General features: G+C 48.7%; 1 protein-coding gene across 5 annotated transcripts in view; it reads left to right on the forward strand.

Annotated features, from left to right (window-relative positions):
- LOC132914047 (uncharacterized) overlaps positions 1 to 14,677 on the forward strand; it is a 66,519-nt gene that overhangs the window by 11,463 nt on the left and 40,379 nt on the right. For 3 of the 5 annotated variants that reach the window (XM_060972831.1, XM_060972834.1, XM_060972833.1), the window contains exon 2: positions 2,186 to 3,600. In XM_060972831.1, coding sequence (XP_060828814.1) covers positions 2,542 to 3,600 — 1,059 coding nt within the window. In that variant the 5' untranslated portion in view covers positions 2,186 to 2,541. The remainder of the gene's footprint in view (positions 1 to 2,185; positions 3,601 to 14,677) is intronic. The other 2 variants (XM_060972830.1, XM_060972835.1) reach the window with 1 other exon arrangement.

Here is a 14,677-nt window from a genome sequence, read left to right on the forward strand (position 1 = left end):
CAATGACGAGACGTTAGCGTGGCGAGGCGATCGCGATACGCGAAGGAAATCGGTGGCTGGTTAAATAAACCGGTTTCCTAATTCGCTGCACCGCCGTCCGAGTCGCGCTCGTGTCTAATTGCATACCATTTATGTCGCGCCGCCGTTCTAACACCTGTCTTACGAAAATCCATTAGTGGCGCGCATGCACGAGTCCGAATAGTCGGCTGACGTGCGAATTCGTAGCTTCGTGGTCGTAGCCGAATGACAGCCGCCGCCGGCTTACCATACAATCCCTGTCCCCTTCTTGCGCTTCCATCACCATTTTCGCGTCTTGGGATCCTCTCGAGGACGAACGTCGTTTTTCGCGTGTCGGAAACGTCGCGGCTCGTTACACCGCCACGATGAAGCGTTGGTTTCTATATCGATTTCGTCGAGCGTCGAGAGTCGTTTAAAAAACGTCGACGCAGTCCTGTTTTGCTTTTTTTTGTTTTTTTTTCATCGTTTCCTTTTATTCTAGTTTTGGTTGGATATCTTGAAACGTATGTGTGAAACGGATCGCGATCGTGCAGTCGTCTCTTTGTTTTTGCAGTGCGTGATATATGTGCTCAGCGAAGACGCAGTTCTTTAATTATCTTAAGGTATCTTATCGTTTGGCGAAAATATCGGTAGAACAGATCAGAGTTTTATGTAAAAACTATCGTTCAGGAAAAGTGAATATTTAAAAACCGACGTGTTTCGATATCTATCGCGTGGGGACTAATTGTTGAAGCAATATTTGCATACGTGTGAAACATATTTTCCTTGTCCTTTTATCACGAATACAACGTTTTAACCACGCCGTCTTTATTTCAACAAACAGCCAAAGGATTAATGATTCTAAATTTTCGACGTGTTTTTTCCATATACGTTTGTTAGCGTACGGTGCTTTCCAAAAAGTTGGCAGAGAGAGGAACGATACAACAGCGAGAGAAATTTTTACTGTTGCTAGGAAACACTGTCAAAGGCCACGTTACTCGCTACGATGATAGACGGAAACGTAGCCCGCGTTCATAAAGCTTTTCTTCGCACATCATCGAGGCTAATCCTAAGAGACACCAGTCCTTTGACAGTCTTCTCGAACGAGATAAGGATTCTGACGTGGTGACAAGCTCTCGAAGCAGCCTAAGTTCGTTAAAATGACATTTTTTCTTGCAAAATGAACACCACGTTTGTTAATTAAGAATTTCGAGTCTGCGAGGTCGAAATAGGTAAGGTGAAATCGATTAGACGCCAAAGTATATGCGTTGAGGCGACAATTTAAAAACACGAAAAAAGATAAGAAGCTTCGGTTTAATTCAGGGCCGTGCGATGTTAACTTAACTGCTTTGTCCTTTCTGAGATATCTAAACACATTTCGTGTATCGGAATCATACATTCTACAATTTTGAAAGCTGTTTCTGAATGCGCATATTTTAAATAGACGCTTTAAATATTAATTCGCAAATGACACCGCACTTTATGCAATAATCTTGAATTATTTTGATACAATCAGCAGACGGCAGATATTTTTTTAATTTTTAGTCTAACAAAGGCTACAAGGTCGATTTAATATTAATATAATTTGTTAGTATTAATGCAACTCTGTTTTAATATTAATCTTTTCGCCACGTCCAGCCGTTTGTTGCCGTTGTACGAAACAATTGTGTCGCGAGTCTACGCTTTGTCGTAAAGGGTGGCAGGAGCAAATGGAAGAAAATAATTGCACGAAAAAATTGTCAACTAATGACCGAAAACGTAGACCGTAGTCGAGTTTAATGAACGAATAAGCGGATCGATACGATTTTGTTTTCCAAAGTTACAGTCGGTTGGACAAAAGCTTGCTTAAATCTCGTGATCATCCACGTGCTGGCTGAAATCTACGTCGATACCGATCTTTCCAATCGGTCGATCGATAAAGCCTGTGGTCGAAAAGCTAATTTTAGGCGAAAAAAGTTTTTCTCTCGAGAGAAAGAGAAAGGTATGGCGCGGCAACGCGAACAGGCGAAACCAATTTCTGTAGGTGAATTTCAGCAGCGCGTATTACCGTGGCCGCCACGCCGGTAGGTTTCCACCTACTTGGTCGGCAGTCCATTAGCGGGCCGGCCTCGTTAAAGCGTTTCCGCCGCTTAATCGTGCATAGCTAATTCCACTTGTCACACGTGCCGGTATTCTTTTTCTTTTGCAGGCAAGATTCCTAGACAAGCAGAGGACAACCGGGTGGATTTTCCCGCGGGCAACATCCCGGAAGCGACGACAACGACTGGACCGTCGCCAGTGGACATCGTGGACGTCGATATACAACAGCCAGCACACGACCACCCCCTGTCGCTCGCTCGGCCTCGTGTATCGTCTCTCTGTGTACGTGGCTGCTGTCTGTGTCTCCGTCCGTCTGTCGGCGCGTGTACCCGCGTACGAACGATAATGCTGGCGGCTGACGGTTTCGGTGATCGACGACGACGCGGCCGGTGAACTAGTGACAGTGTGAAATCGATCGTGAGCAGGGAAACCGGCTAGCGGTCGCACTAAATATACCCAGGAATAATGGCAAGCGCGACAATGGGACTCCGTCGCAGAGTGCCGGTGAACAATTCGCCGACCCCGTCGGGCCAATCCTCGTCCACTGGCTCGTCCAGCAAGCGTTCAAGATCCGAGAACAACAACAGCCCGTCCCATGGTAATCTCAACTCTATGGCACGGGACGAGCCACCGACCAAGAAGTCACGTGGCACGTCGACCAACGCGACCAAGGGCTCGTCGTCCTCGTCCCCGGAAACCAGTCCCTCGTCCAAGAGCCGAGGTGGTTCCGTGTCGAGATCCAACGCCCACACCAAGACATCCTCTGCATCCGTGTCCACGTCGGACGCGGTGTCCAACAACAGCGTGTTGTCCAATAGCTGGCAGACCACGTCGAACATGTCCGATGTGTCGACGTACGCATCGGTAGCCGGATTGAGTATGGCCGCGAGCCCAACCGCTGGCCTGTGCGCCGGTGGCCTCAGCATGCCCACTCCGATCCCGTACATGTCCTCGTCGATGGCGACGTTCGTCGGAAATGCCACCAACCTAGGCAAGAGCTCGTCCGTGTCGTACCTGGACATTTCCAACATGACCGGTGGCTCTTTGAGCACGTCCGCCGGCTTGAACGGCGGCTACGTCGGCAACGGGAACGCTGGCAACGCGATGGACTCGAAGAACGGCGTACCCATGCCGTTCCCTGGAATGTCGGCTGGCGTGAACGGCACCGGTTACGGGATGCAAAAGGGTCAATCGGAGAACGCCGGTCTACCCAAGAAATTCCAAAACGACGGAATGTTCAACGCGTATCAACCGTGGGTGATCAAAACGTACGGAGATTTGGCGAAAACTAAGACTATCACGATCAAAAAGTACGCTCGTATATTGCGAACACTGAGAGGTGAGGAAGTGAATAGTGCGGAGAACAGTAAGTTCCGGTTCTGGGTGAAGAGCAAAGGCTTCCACATCGGCCAGCCGGAAGGATACGACGCGAAACCGGCGGACAGGATTATCGGCCGTCACGCGGTGACGAGTCCCGGATTGGATCCTCCGCTGTACGTGCCCACACAGCTGCCGCACAACAAGGTGAGTCTGTCTCTTCTTCTATGGATTATCGTGTTCCTCGTGGATCTTGCCGCGCTTCCGGCTATAGGCTGCAGCTCTCTGTGGCCAGTTGTACGAATCGTTCCGGGCAATCGAGCGCACTCAACGAAGTTTCGACGTTTCAGGATAATCGTTTATTTGTTCTAACGGATAGATGTAACAGGACTCGAAAGATAACGATCTATTTCGGTTCGAGCGGTTCCGCAGATGCTCCGATAACGTAGAGAAAGCATATTTGTTCGTTCGAAAACGTCGAGACATTAAATTTCTCTGAACTCGGATAAAACTGGAATCGATCCGAAGGCAAGAAAACACCTGGAAAACGAAGCGAAACGAGTTGCTCGAAAATCACAAGTCGTGTATGGTCGGTACCCGAGGGTTTTCGAAGCGAGCCACGCTAAAAATACTTCGTATTGAGTTCGCACATTTGTCCGACGCCGGACTGAATATACTCTAACCACGTATAAACACACTTCAGTCTGCTTCGGTTCGGTTTCACTTATAGTCATCGTTTTTAAACTTCGCTTCGTGAACCTCAGGCAAACGCGTTACGATCGCATCGCTCCTTTCCTCGCCGGCTGTGAACTTTGATCGATTTAGGAAACTACAGTTGCGGACATCTACATTACGGACTAGACTTGACGCATCACGTTTTCTCTAATTCGTTGTCGTTTGGATCGTTCGTCGTTACGTTTCTCGTCGCTGCATTCGAATTCGCTAGGAAGAAGCGCGTAAGACGAAACTCGTGCGTACCAGGCAAATTAAAAACGTAATCAACGAGAGATAGATGCTGGTGGAAGATCAACGGCAAAAAGCTGAAGCGGCTTTCTAACCAGGCAGATAATACGTATCGCTAAGCACGAAAACTCGCCGTAAAACCAGCATCCCCGGAAGCTGTCGCGCTCAAACGCCTCCGAGTGAGTGCGCGCGCGAGCGTAGACCGCAGACGATTTCTCGGTGGATTCGCGCGGCGGTCCAGTGGGGTTACGGGTCGAGAGAATTTATCTAGCGGGCAAGTGGAAAAACCGCGAGAAATCTCGGGCACGGTTGCCAGGAAAATGGATCGCGAGCACGCTCTTATACAACGCGAACGGGGCAAGGGTGAGCGAAAGAAAGAACAGAGCGGAGAGCGAGAGAGAGAGAGTAAGGGGAGAGAAGGTGGTCGGATAAGGTGACTGCCTAATTACGTCTAATTACACGGACGTGCATAGGCGTATTCGCCGTTCGATTTTTCGAACGATTTTTAACCGTTCGAGTGCACACGGCACGTCACAGAAATCCGATCGAGAAATGTGAAGCGGTGGTAGGATCGTGTTTTCCTATTTATAGAAGCATCTTGACAAAAGATGCACGTAGTTTTTAACGCTGAAACTGTCGCATGGCTAAAAATATATATGGAGCGTCTGCAAAAAGTATTGGCATACTTTGATAAAAAAAAAATTCTTCATTGGAAAACAAAGGAATGCGGCGATACATTTTGTAGCCGCAACAGCTTTTGTGCTCTGGAAAAAGGAAATATTCCGAATTACTAGAAGAAGCGCGCAACCGATATTTTCCCAGCGCTGGTCGAGCATTCTTCGAAGATCAAAAATTCCGCGAGTTCCATTTTCCTTCGGTTTTTGTCGCATTTTTGTCGACCGGCCGGTGGCCCAGATCTCTCTTTTGCGGCTCGATCCAGCTCGCGGCAGTTCCCAACGTAACGCGCGCCACGGCCTTCGATCTCGGCCGCGTAATGGCCTGTCCATTTCTCACGGCGGGATCTGGCGCGGCGGCTCTCTTCTTCGCCGGCTGCCGTCTCGCAAGTGGAACGCGCGCCACGGTGCATCTCCAACTCTTGATACGCGCTCGCCGCGAAAAATTTCAGTCACGGGCTGCCGTGATAAATAACCGATAATAAGTTGTCTGGCGGAACGGCGAGGGGAACGCGTATGGTAATCCCAGGTCCGCGGAACGGATCGATCTTCCGGCAAGATGATCGCGCGCGCGGCCCAACGACCGCCGCGCCGTCGTTATCATCCCACCACGATTGCAATCGATTCCTCGGGCTTTCTTCCACTCACCGAGACCGTTTCTTGTTATCGAGACTCGTCTCGATCGTTCTCTTGCCAATAGTTCCGTGTCGTCTTTCGTCCATGTATATACGTGGACATTTTCTCCGGAGACTTTGGTTTTCCGCTTTTTTCCTGGATGAGTTTCTTTTCCAAGATTCTTGGCGCCGCACGTAGGCGAGAACCGCGGTGACGCGTAACGTTCCCTATTGGCATCGTCGTACGCTGTTTTTCGTAAAACGGTGTTCTGCGTTTGTTGGCATACAAGTTCGAGATATTTTTTGATGTTACGGAGATCGGTAATTTGGTTGATATCCATGAGCGATGTTTTCCGATCTCAAAGACGCGATCCCTATGACGTGAAAAAAGAAATGCTCGAGTTCGAGTTTCGACGTCATCCGATTACGAAGCAGCGAACGACGGGCATCGTCGCGAATATCCGGCATTTTATACCATTCGACATAGCGTTATCTAACGAAAGAAAGCGAATAGACATCGACGGACGCAACCGACATCTTGGTAGCGTCGATCGGAGTTTGAAAAATTTAGTCCAAGTACGTAACTCGACCGTCGAGAAGGTGGAGGAGAACTCGGGAAGGTGTTTAAAGTAAAATAAAATAACAGGTTCACGCCGTTAAAGCGGACTTCAAATCGCTGGAATCGAGGTAATTCGACTAGTGCGAGACTCGATGGAACTTAAAAAAAAAAAAAAAAAAAATACAAAAGCGAAACACTATCCGATAACGTTATCAAACGCAGTCATCGAACCAATTAACTAGTTCGAACGAACTCGTCTTACCCGCTAGAAGCGTTATCCAACGCGAAATGAACTCGATGAACCGGTTAAAAGGATCTAGTATATCTCGGAACCCAAAAGTTTCACCCGCCATACGACATCGACTCATGGTCGCCGCGAGCGGCGAGAGGCAAACGAGCGAACGAACGCGCGTTTTCCCGAGGCTTTGGGTCTCGAGGCGCGCGCGGGCGCGTTTTCAGGCGACGATGGAGCAAGAACGAGCGAGCAAAAGAGAAAGAGAGAGAGAGAGAGGTAGGGAGAGAGCGAGAACACGACGGCAGAAAGGCAGAGCGCGGCTCGGAGCTATCATTAACGACGCCGCGACGCTTCGCAGCCCAGGAAGCTCTCTCGGATTTACGCCTCTGACGTTCGTGGCGGCGTAAGCGTGGGATTCCAGGCGCGGAAGTAACGAGAGGGAGAGAGAAAGAGAGGGAGGAGCGAGAAGAAGAGCGAGGCAACGGAGGCGGTAGCGACTGTGGCAGAGAGAAAGAGAGACAGAGAGAGAGAGAGAGAAAGCGAGTGATTGGCCCCGCTTCCCACGGAAGGAAGAGAAGCAGAGCAGGCGCATAAAGTTGCCCGGTTCCCTCGTTCATCCGATCCGGATTCAGTTCCGCGTGCTAGTCGCGTCGGAGATCGATCAGTGGAGAGGCGTCTCTCTTCCATTCGATTCGCGATGCTCTAGCTCTTCGAATCTTCCCCAACGACCAAGATCTTAGTACGCTCGAGGCCGACGATCGTGACACGTATGTATATGCGTTCTGTCTGGCCAAACAAACGCCACGTGTGAATCTGAAATTGATATCGGTCGGCATTCGGAGTCATTTTTACGCTAGAAATATGAAATGTTAGAGATAAACGGGAAATTTCCGAATCTAAGGAAACATTGTCCGGTTTATCGTTAATTTTTTCGTTTCGTTCAGCAGAATTATCATCTACGTAGAATAAATGCTCGGATATCTCTTTTTTATTGTCCTTAGATCGTTGCGAATATTTTCAAGATACGTGTATATTCGTAATTCCGAAGAAACTCGACGAGATACGCGTTTTTCTAAAAACGAAAGAAAATTGCCAGTCGATAGAGCCGTCCTAACGATCTCCTCTCGCACGGCGCACCTCTCTTTCTCGTTCCTTTTTCTAGACGATTTCTACTCGCCAATCCTTTTACATTTTTCCCTTTCGTTCGTTTTCTATATTTCGATTCTCTCCTTTTCTTTCCTTCTCTCTTATTTTCGTCTCGTTTTCCTTTATTTTTCCTCTAGTTGCGCACGATGTGTGCTCACGGCGCGTAACGACGCCGTTCGAACGCGCCACCCGTAAAATATTTCTTCGTCGCGATAGTCATTTTTCACGGTTGACCGTCGTCGAGGGCCGCGAGATAACAGCGGCTCACCTCTCCGGTATCTGTTCTCTCCCGGTTACGGCGCGCGCTCCTCGTTCTCTCTCTCGTTGGGTGGCAGAAGAGTAGGTCTGGCCGGCTAGTCATTAGTCACTTTCCGAAGCAGAGGCACAGACAGGCTGCGCCGGTATCCGTTCGCCGCCTTTCTTTCTCTTTCGCTCGCTCGCGCCTCGCCTCTGTCGCCTCTGTCTTCGTTTCTCTGTCCGCACCGCTGCCTTCGCAGGACGGCCAGCTCTCTTCTGCGTTTCTCTTTCCCTCAGCGACGCCGTGCCGTGCCGTTCCTCCTCTCAGTCGCGCGCTTTGCCGCGTCTCTATACCGGCCACCCTCAGCGATGGTTTCGAGACGCACCACGATCCACGGCAACCAGTCGAATTCGAGCAACTTCCCAAACGTCGCGGGATTTTACCGATCCTATACGCTATGCAATGATTCTATGATTTTAGCGATGATATCTTAGATGATAATTTCACAAGTAGCAACCCACGTCTTGACGTATGTATTCTCGAAAGAAAAGAGAGAGAGAGAGAGAGAGTCTTCGGATACGATACTTGGCTATTGGATATTGTACTTTCGTATCGTGGCTCAAATTTTGGATAGGGCAATTAAGTCGAGGTACATTTGCTTATTTCGCGTTTGCTGATGCCAGCGTGCGATATATTCAAGTTTTTATCGCAGTTGGCTACCGTATTGGAGAAAAGTCCTGACGATGTTCCAAAAGAACGCAATTTACGTATGAAATTTCAAATGTAACAATTCGGATAGCGATGGTTCATAAACGCAAGTATAAATATCGAATTACTGGCGAACGAAACGGTAAAATTTGTATAACGTCGATGTAAAGAGAGAGAAAATAAAAGTCTGAGATACTTGTACATCTCGAGCGGTAGTCGCGATGTCGATGAAATAACGTTTTAGAACGCTTACAACAAAAGTATTTAAAATACAAAAAGAAGAACAAAGCGAAGCACGAAGAATGCTATTCGTTCGATTATCGCAATTTTCCTAACCCGACAGACACTAGATCCCACCGCCAAAAATCCCTGAAACCAACGGCAACACCAGCCTCGCTGCAAAAAGTTGCTGAGCGAAAAAAGGGAAAACAAGAAAAAGCCAACATTTCACCCAGCAGCGCTATCAACAAACCCGGATCACCAATTAATCCTTTCCACCCCAACTGCTGCAGCAGCGTCGCGGCAATTTCCCCGCGGAGATATCATCGTGGCGTATTCGCGCTGGAAATTGTTCGAGAGCTCGTGTCTCGAGCGCCCATCGCTAACCACCCAGCCACCCACCCATCCAAGCCATCCACCCTGCCCGCCTCGTTCGTTCGTTCGTTCGTTCGTTCGTCCGTTCGTCGTCCCCTCGAGCCGGCGGCGGCGGCGGCGGCGGCGTCGTCGTCGTCGGCTGCGACTCGAAGCAGTAAGTCTCCCTTCTCGGTTCCGCCGCCTGTGGCTTCGGTCCGTTCTCCGGTCCCCGCGTCACCCTCGCCGCCCCTATATCGGTCGCTCCCTCGAGTCACGGAGAAATTCTGCCGACGCTCTCTTGCCTCCTCTCCCGGTGCTAAGCCTCTCGCGCGCGTCTATCTTGATTGAGAGCGAGGAACGACGCTGGCGGAGCGCGCGGCGGCGGCACAGCCTGTGCCCTGTGCCAGAGAACGACGATGAAGCGGCGGCTGTGGAGAGCCGCGGAGAAGTGGAGTACGGGGAAAGGGAAGCTGCGAGAGTAGGGTGAGTGGAAGCGCACGGCAGGAGGGGAAAGGTGGCAGACGCGATGGAGAAGAGGAACGCGGGGCGAGAGGCCGGAGAACGTTCTCTCCGAGACCCGTGATCCGGAGCGAGAGAGCGTTTATCGTGCCTTCCGTGAACACGACCGACACCGAGGGACGTGGCGGGAGGGGCGGGTTGTCATTGATCGTCCCGACTGTGGCTCACGAGCCGCTAAAGGTCCCGTACAAGTACGGGCCCGTGAGCGTGCGGCGGCAGCGGCCGTCTCTCTCGTCCGCGTGTGGGCGTGCGTGTACGTGACGATCGCGCTCGACGCGGCTCTGCGTAGCCTGCTTGCCGCGTGTATACACATACTACACGGTGCACGTTACACACGTGTGCCAACGACGAACGGACTCTCTCTGTCCGCCGTTCTGGTGAGCACGCACGCACGCACGCACGCACGCATGCGTTTCACCGACTACGCGGAGCGGCGCGCCGTCGAAAAGGCACGCTCGGTTGCGCGCCGGAACGATCGCGGCCGAAAAAACGCGACGACTGGCCCCGAGCTACGGAGAAGGACGCGCGTTCCCCCGCTTGCCTCTTCGTGTCCGTTTTTTCCCTGGAAATTGCCGGAATGGTTACCGCGCGGGCTGAAACGGCCAGGATCGTTGCGAAAGAGACGATGTGGGCTTTTTTGACGACCGCTTTTTTTTTCGCGTTGTTTTTTTCGAATCGTCCTTTTTTCTATTGCTTTTGAAAGTACAAACAGGAATGTAGGTTTTGAGAGAGCGATAGATAAAAGGGTTGAGGGATGTGGGTTTAGAACTATTGGGGTGGATTCGATCGGCACAAGGCCTCGGGGAATCGTGTTTCCCAAAAGTTCAGCTAGAACAGACAGATATGAAAGCTGAAAAAAAATTGAAATTTAAATTTAGAAGAGTTCCAGCGAGCAAGTTTCGGCTCGTAAGACGATACTTGGAAAGAATATTCTCCCTCGATGAGAAATGTTTTATCCAGCGTCCGATATCCCTGCGATATTTAAACAGTTTCAATGAGAAATTAATACTTTCCACGAATCAAATGTTATCGACGTTGGAAATATTCGAAGCTGGAAACTTGAATCGAAGGGTGACGTTTAACGGGGTTAATTTGGTCGAAAGGGCGGCGTTGGAAAGCGATTACTCTCGCGTGTGCTGGGCTTGCACGCTTTTCGTCGCTGCCGCGGCCTTCTCTCGTTGTATGTACGTGTACGTGTGCGCGCGCGCGAGTGTGTATGTCGCTCGGAAAAGATTGCGGCCGGCTGGCTGGTGCTTCAATAGAAAGCGGTCGATCCGACACCGCAATCGCGGCATCTGTTACCGTGACGATCGACCGACGATTTTCGCTTCTCCTTTTTTATCCGGCGAGCTAGCTAATCGTCGGGACGTCGTTTGCTTTCCCGATGGAACGGTACGCTGTTTGCACAGTGGAAAACTTGCGCGCCTCGTTTTTTTTTTTTTCTCTCTCCGAAGCTCTTTGTCCAGACGAACAGGGAAAAATGACTTGATGATTCTCGTTCCTGCGAAAGCTTTGGTCATCCTTGCGAATATTCCTTTGTTTTTAATTGAATTTTTAGTTTCTATCTAGAAATGATTTATCTGGCTTTCTTACACGTCGGAAACGAACCTGTACGTAATTTTCAAGCGACGTCGCACGAAGAAATATATCGCAATGCCGTTATCGGTGGTTTTGGAATTTGAATCTTCGTAAGGTCGTACGTTTTTAGTAGAAAAATCGTAGGCTTTACGTTATTTAGGAGAAAGAGAAACAGATGGTTTCCTTTAATATTCTTCGGTTTTATCAGAACCATAACTTCCAACTTGCGCAAGATATACATATATCGGAAAGTATTGATCTCAATTTTTAATCTATCCAAGTCCAACGATTAATTTCACGTATTTTATTTTCATTTCTCCGATATCTCCGAAGCGCCGCGAAAGAAAAAGTTCTGTTTTTACACCTAGAAGGTATAAAATGTAAAAATAACTAGAAATTCGATATACGTTTTTCACGTTAAAATTCTTGAAAAATATTTGCCAAACGATCATAAGTATTTTATTGCTCCTTTCGTAATGTTCCGAAAATCTGTAGCGCGTTCAATTATTTACCTTATATTTGCCAAAATTTTCGTTTGGATATGAAGCTTGTACCGTGTAAAGTTTGGGAGGTGCGTTGGAGGTAGGAAATATTCTAGATAATTCAAAAAATTGAACGCAGAACCCATTGGTTTGTATCGATCGATGGAACGATGAAACATTCGGCATAACTTTTCTCGACGATTCAAAAATCCATGACCTGCCGATTTACGATTCAGAATGACCAAAATTCCTTAAAAATACATTTTTAAACTGCCGTTCTCTCGTACGTGCGCTCTGCTCATAGCCAAAGTCGAGTACGAAGCAACTAAAAGCTCGAAAAAGGAAATAATCGTAGAAACTTATTGCGATTTTGAGGGTAGAAACGCGCAGTTCCAATATTCCAGGTATTTTTAGAACGTTTTCAAAGGGTTTCCGCAGCATGTTCCATCGACGCAAGAAGAGAACCAACGTCCTTGCTTCGCGTAGAGAAAAAGGGGAAACGGAGCAGAGCGGCTAACTGAACCGATAATTCCCCGCTACGATTTCAGAGGTTTGGCTCGGTTAACCGTAACCGTGGTTCTCCGAGGCCGCGCACCTCGACCCTCAGTCAATAAAACAGTTGACCTCCTCGAGGAGAGCAGAAAATAATGCGCCGCGGCTAGAAACCGCCGCCGTCGGTTGACTGGTGCACTTGGATTTTTTGGCAAGCAACCTGCACTCTGCTTCTTTTTCTCCTCCTCCTCCTTCTCCTCTAATAGTTTTCTGGTCATTGCGAAAATCGTTCGTTCGATTCCGCCCTTTTATTCTTTGCCCCGTGCGTATGGATAGCCGACAGGGTTGAACGATGGATTTTGTTTAAAAAAAAGATATCCAACGCTACTGGTACCACCAAAAAGAAAGAGAAAGATTGATGTTCGATGTGATATTCGTTTGATTCAGATTACGAAGAAAACAAGATACAAGAGAGGTTAAACAGAGGAATAATTACAGACGCGATCTTGGAAAAGCGAAAGCTGAATCTCGCAAGCAAAGGTATGAAACCGAGAGGAGCATACATTTTTTGAAAATGTTCTCTTTTCTAGAAAAGTGTCTAAAAATGGGAACGATTCGGAGTGATTGGAAATCGCTAACGAAAGCGTAATAACTAACACCTATTTAGGATGTAAATTTACAGCCGAACCAAAAATTCCAGAAACACCATCTCTTTCCGCAAGGAGCATCGATCGCTCTTGGATTCGACGTAAGCCGAAGAGTACCGCGCGATAGATTAATTCCCCATCGATGGAGATTTGAAAAGAAGCAATAAGAAAGGCTCCGTTGGTTCCCTATATGCTTTAGCCAAGGCAAAAAGTAAAAATTCCACAAGGAAAAAACAGACGGATCCACGGGGCTTGTCCGGGCCACAGGCCACGCGGAGAGACCTCACGCGTTTCTCTTTAGTGCGTGACTCAGCGGAGCCGAAACACCGGAGCCACCCTCATTGTGTCCCCCACTCGTATGTGCAGTGGCTGTCCGGGGCCTGAATGCAACCAGGCGGCGAACCCTGCTGCTCTCTCGACACTAATACCAGCACGTGCGTGTACTTTCATTATCGGGGCAGGGTCGGTGATAATAATCGTGCGCCGTTGGCCCGCGGTGAGAGGGACGCAGCCAGAGAAGAATAGAAAAGGAGAGGCCGAAAGGGGTGCGCGCGCTACGCCAGATCCGGAATACGGGATATATTAGGGCAAGGGGTTGGAAACCATTAGGGCCGGCGGGGGAGCGCCGATATTTTTTCCATGCCGCTCGTTCCGGTGTCGTCCTTTCGATTTCTCGTCCCAGACCCACCGATCGTTCGAATTTTTTTTTCTCCGTTTCTTTATGCGGGGTGCGTGCAAGGGCTCGACGATGTCGAAGAAGGTGGGAATATTTCGAAGGGTTAGGCTTGGGTCGGGGTTAGCGTGCGATATAGACGATCGTGAATTTTTGCTTGACGTTGAGCGTGTGGTAGAAGTTGGTGCAATTTGAATTCCTCGAATGCCTCGTGTATTACCGAATTTAATCGAACGACCAGAGAAATAGCGCGAAGATTTTTAACGACAGTATATTTCATCATTCGCGATATTTAACTATTACGATATTTAATCGTCAAACGACTATTCGTAGACCATCGCGTAACCGGTTCTAACAAAACGCGTTTCAATACTCGATACGTTAATGAAAACCAATATTTGGTATTTTAAACGTGAAAAATTAATATGCGCAGGCGATGCACAATAATCGATCCTTTTCTACTAATATACAGAGCGTCTTCGATATATTTATTATCAGAAGCCTATAATTTAGAATATTTTTAAAATGTGCACGCTCGACATTGAGAAGCGAGCTGTAAAATACAGACAACTGCGAAATTTGTATCGAAATGGTAAAAATCTTGACGATCCAACTATCAACTTTCGAGATACATTTCATTGAAAACGAAACAGGCTTTTCCCCTATCTGCCGTAAAAAGAAAAGCTAAGAAATCGTCAGACCCGTTCGGTTTCTCCGGGAAGAGCAAGTTTATTGCGGTGTCCAGGGTCGAACGAGCGCACTCAACAACGCGAACGATCGAAATCGGTGAGCATACATGCAGAACGCTCCGTGAGATCGTCGTTGCGCGCCAAGGCGCAACCACGCCGCACTTTTCTGCGCGAGAAATTCCGCCCGCGAAGAGAAACACGCCGTCGGTGGTTTATGAGCTGATATCTGTTCCGCGGTTGAATAGGGCTCGTTATCGTTACCGTTAGTTTTCCCGTTTCGAAGCGCTATCTTCGCGGTTCAACCGTGTCCCCAGGAAAAGAGGTTAGCCAGAGGGTGGTTTCGCGTTTAGTCACGCGTTAGCTCTTTCGAGATCCGAGGATCGTGAACATCCAGAGCCGTGATGCATCGATCCTGATATCCTACAAAGAAACGATATTGAAATTCAGCTACGAAATTTGTTCTACGCGACGACAAAATAATTATCGTATTCGTA

This window comes from Bombus pascuorum, chromosome 14 (assembly GCF_905332965.1).
Source record: "Bombus pascuorum chromosome 14, iyBomPasc1.1, whole genome shotgun sequence".
Classification (NCBI taxonomy): Eukaryota; Metazoa; Arthropoda; class Insecta; order Hymenoptera; family Apidae; genus Bombus; species Bombus pascuorum.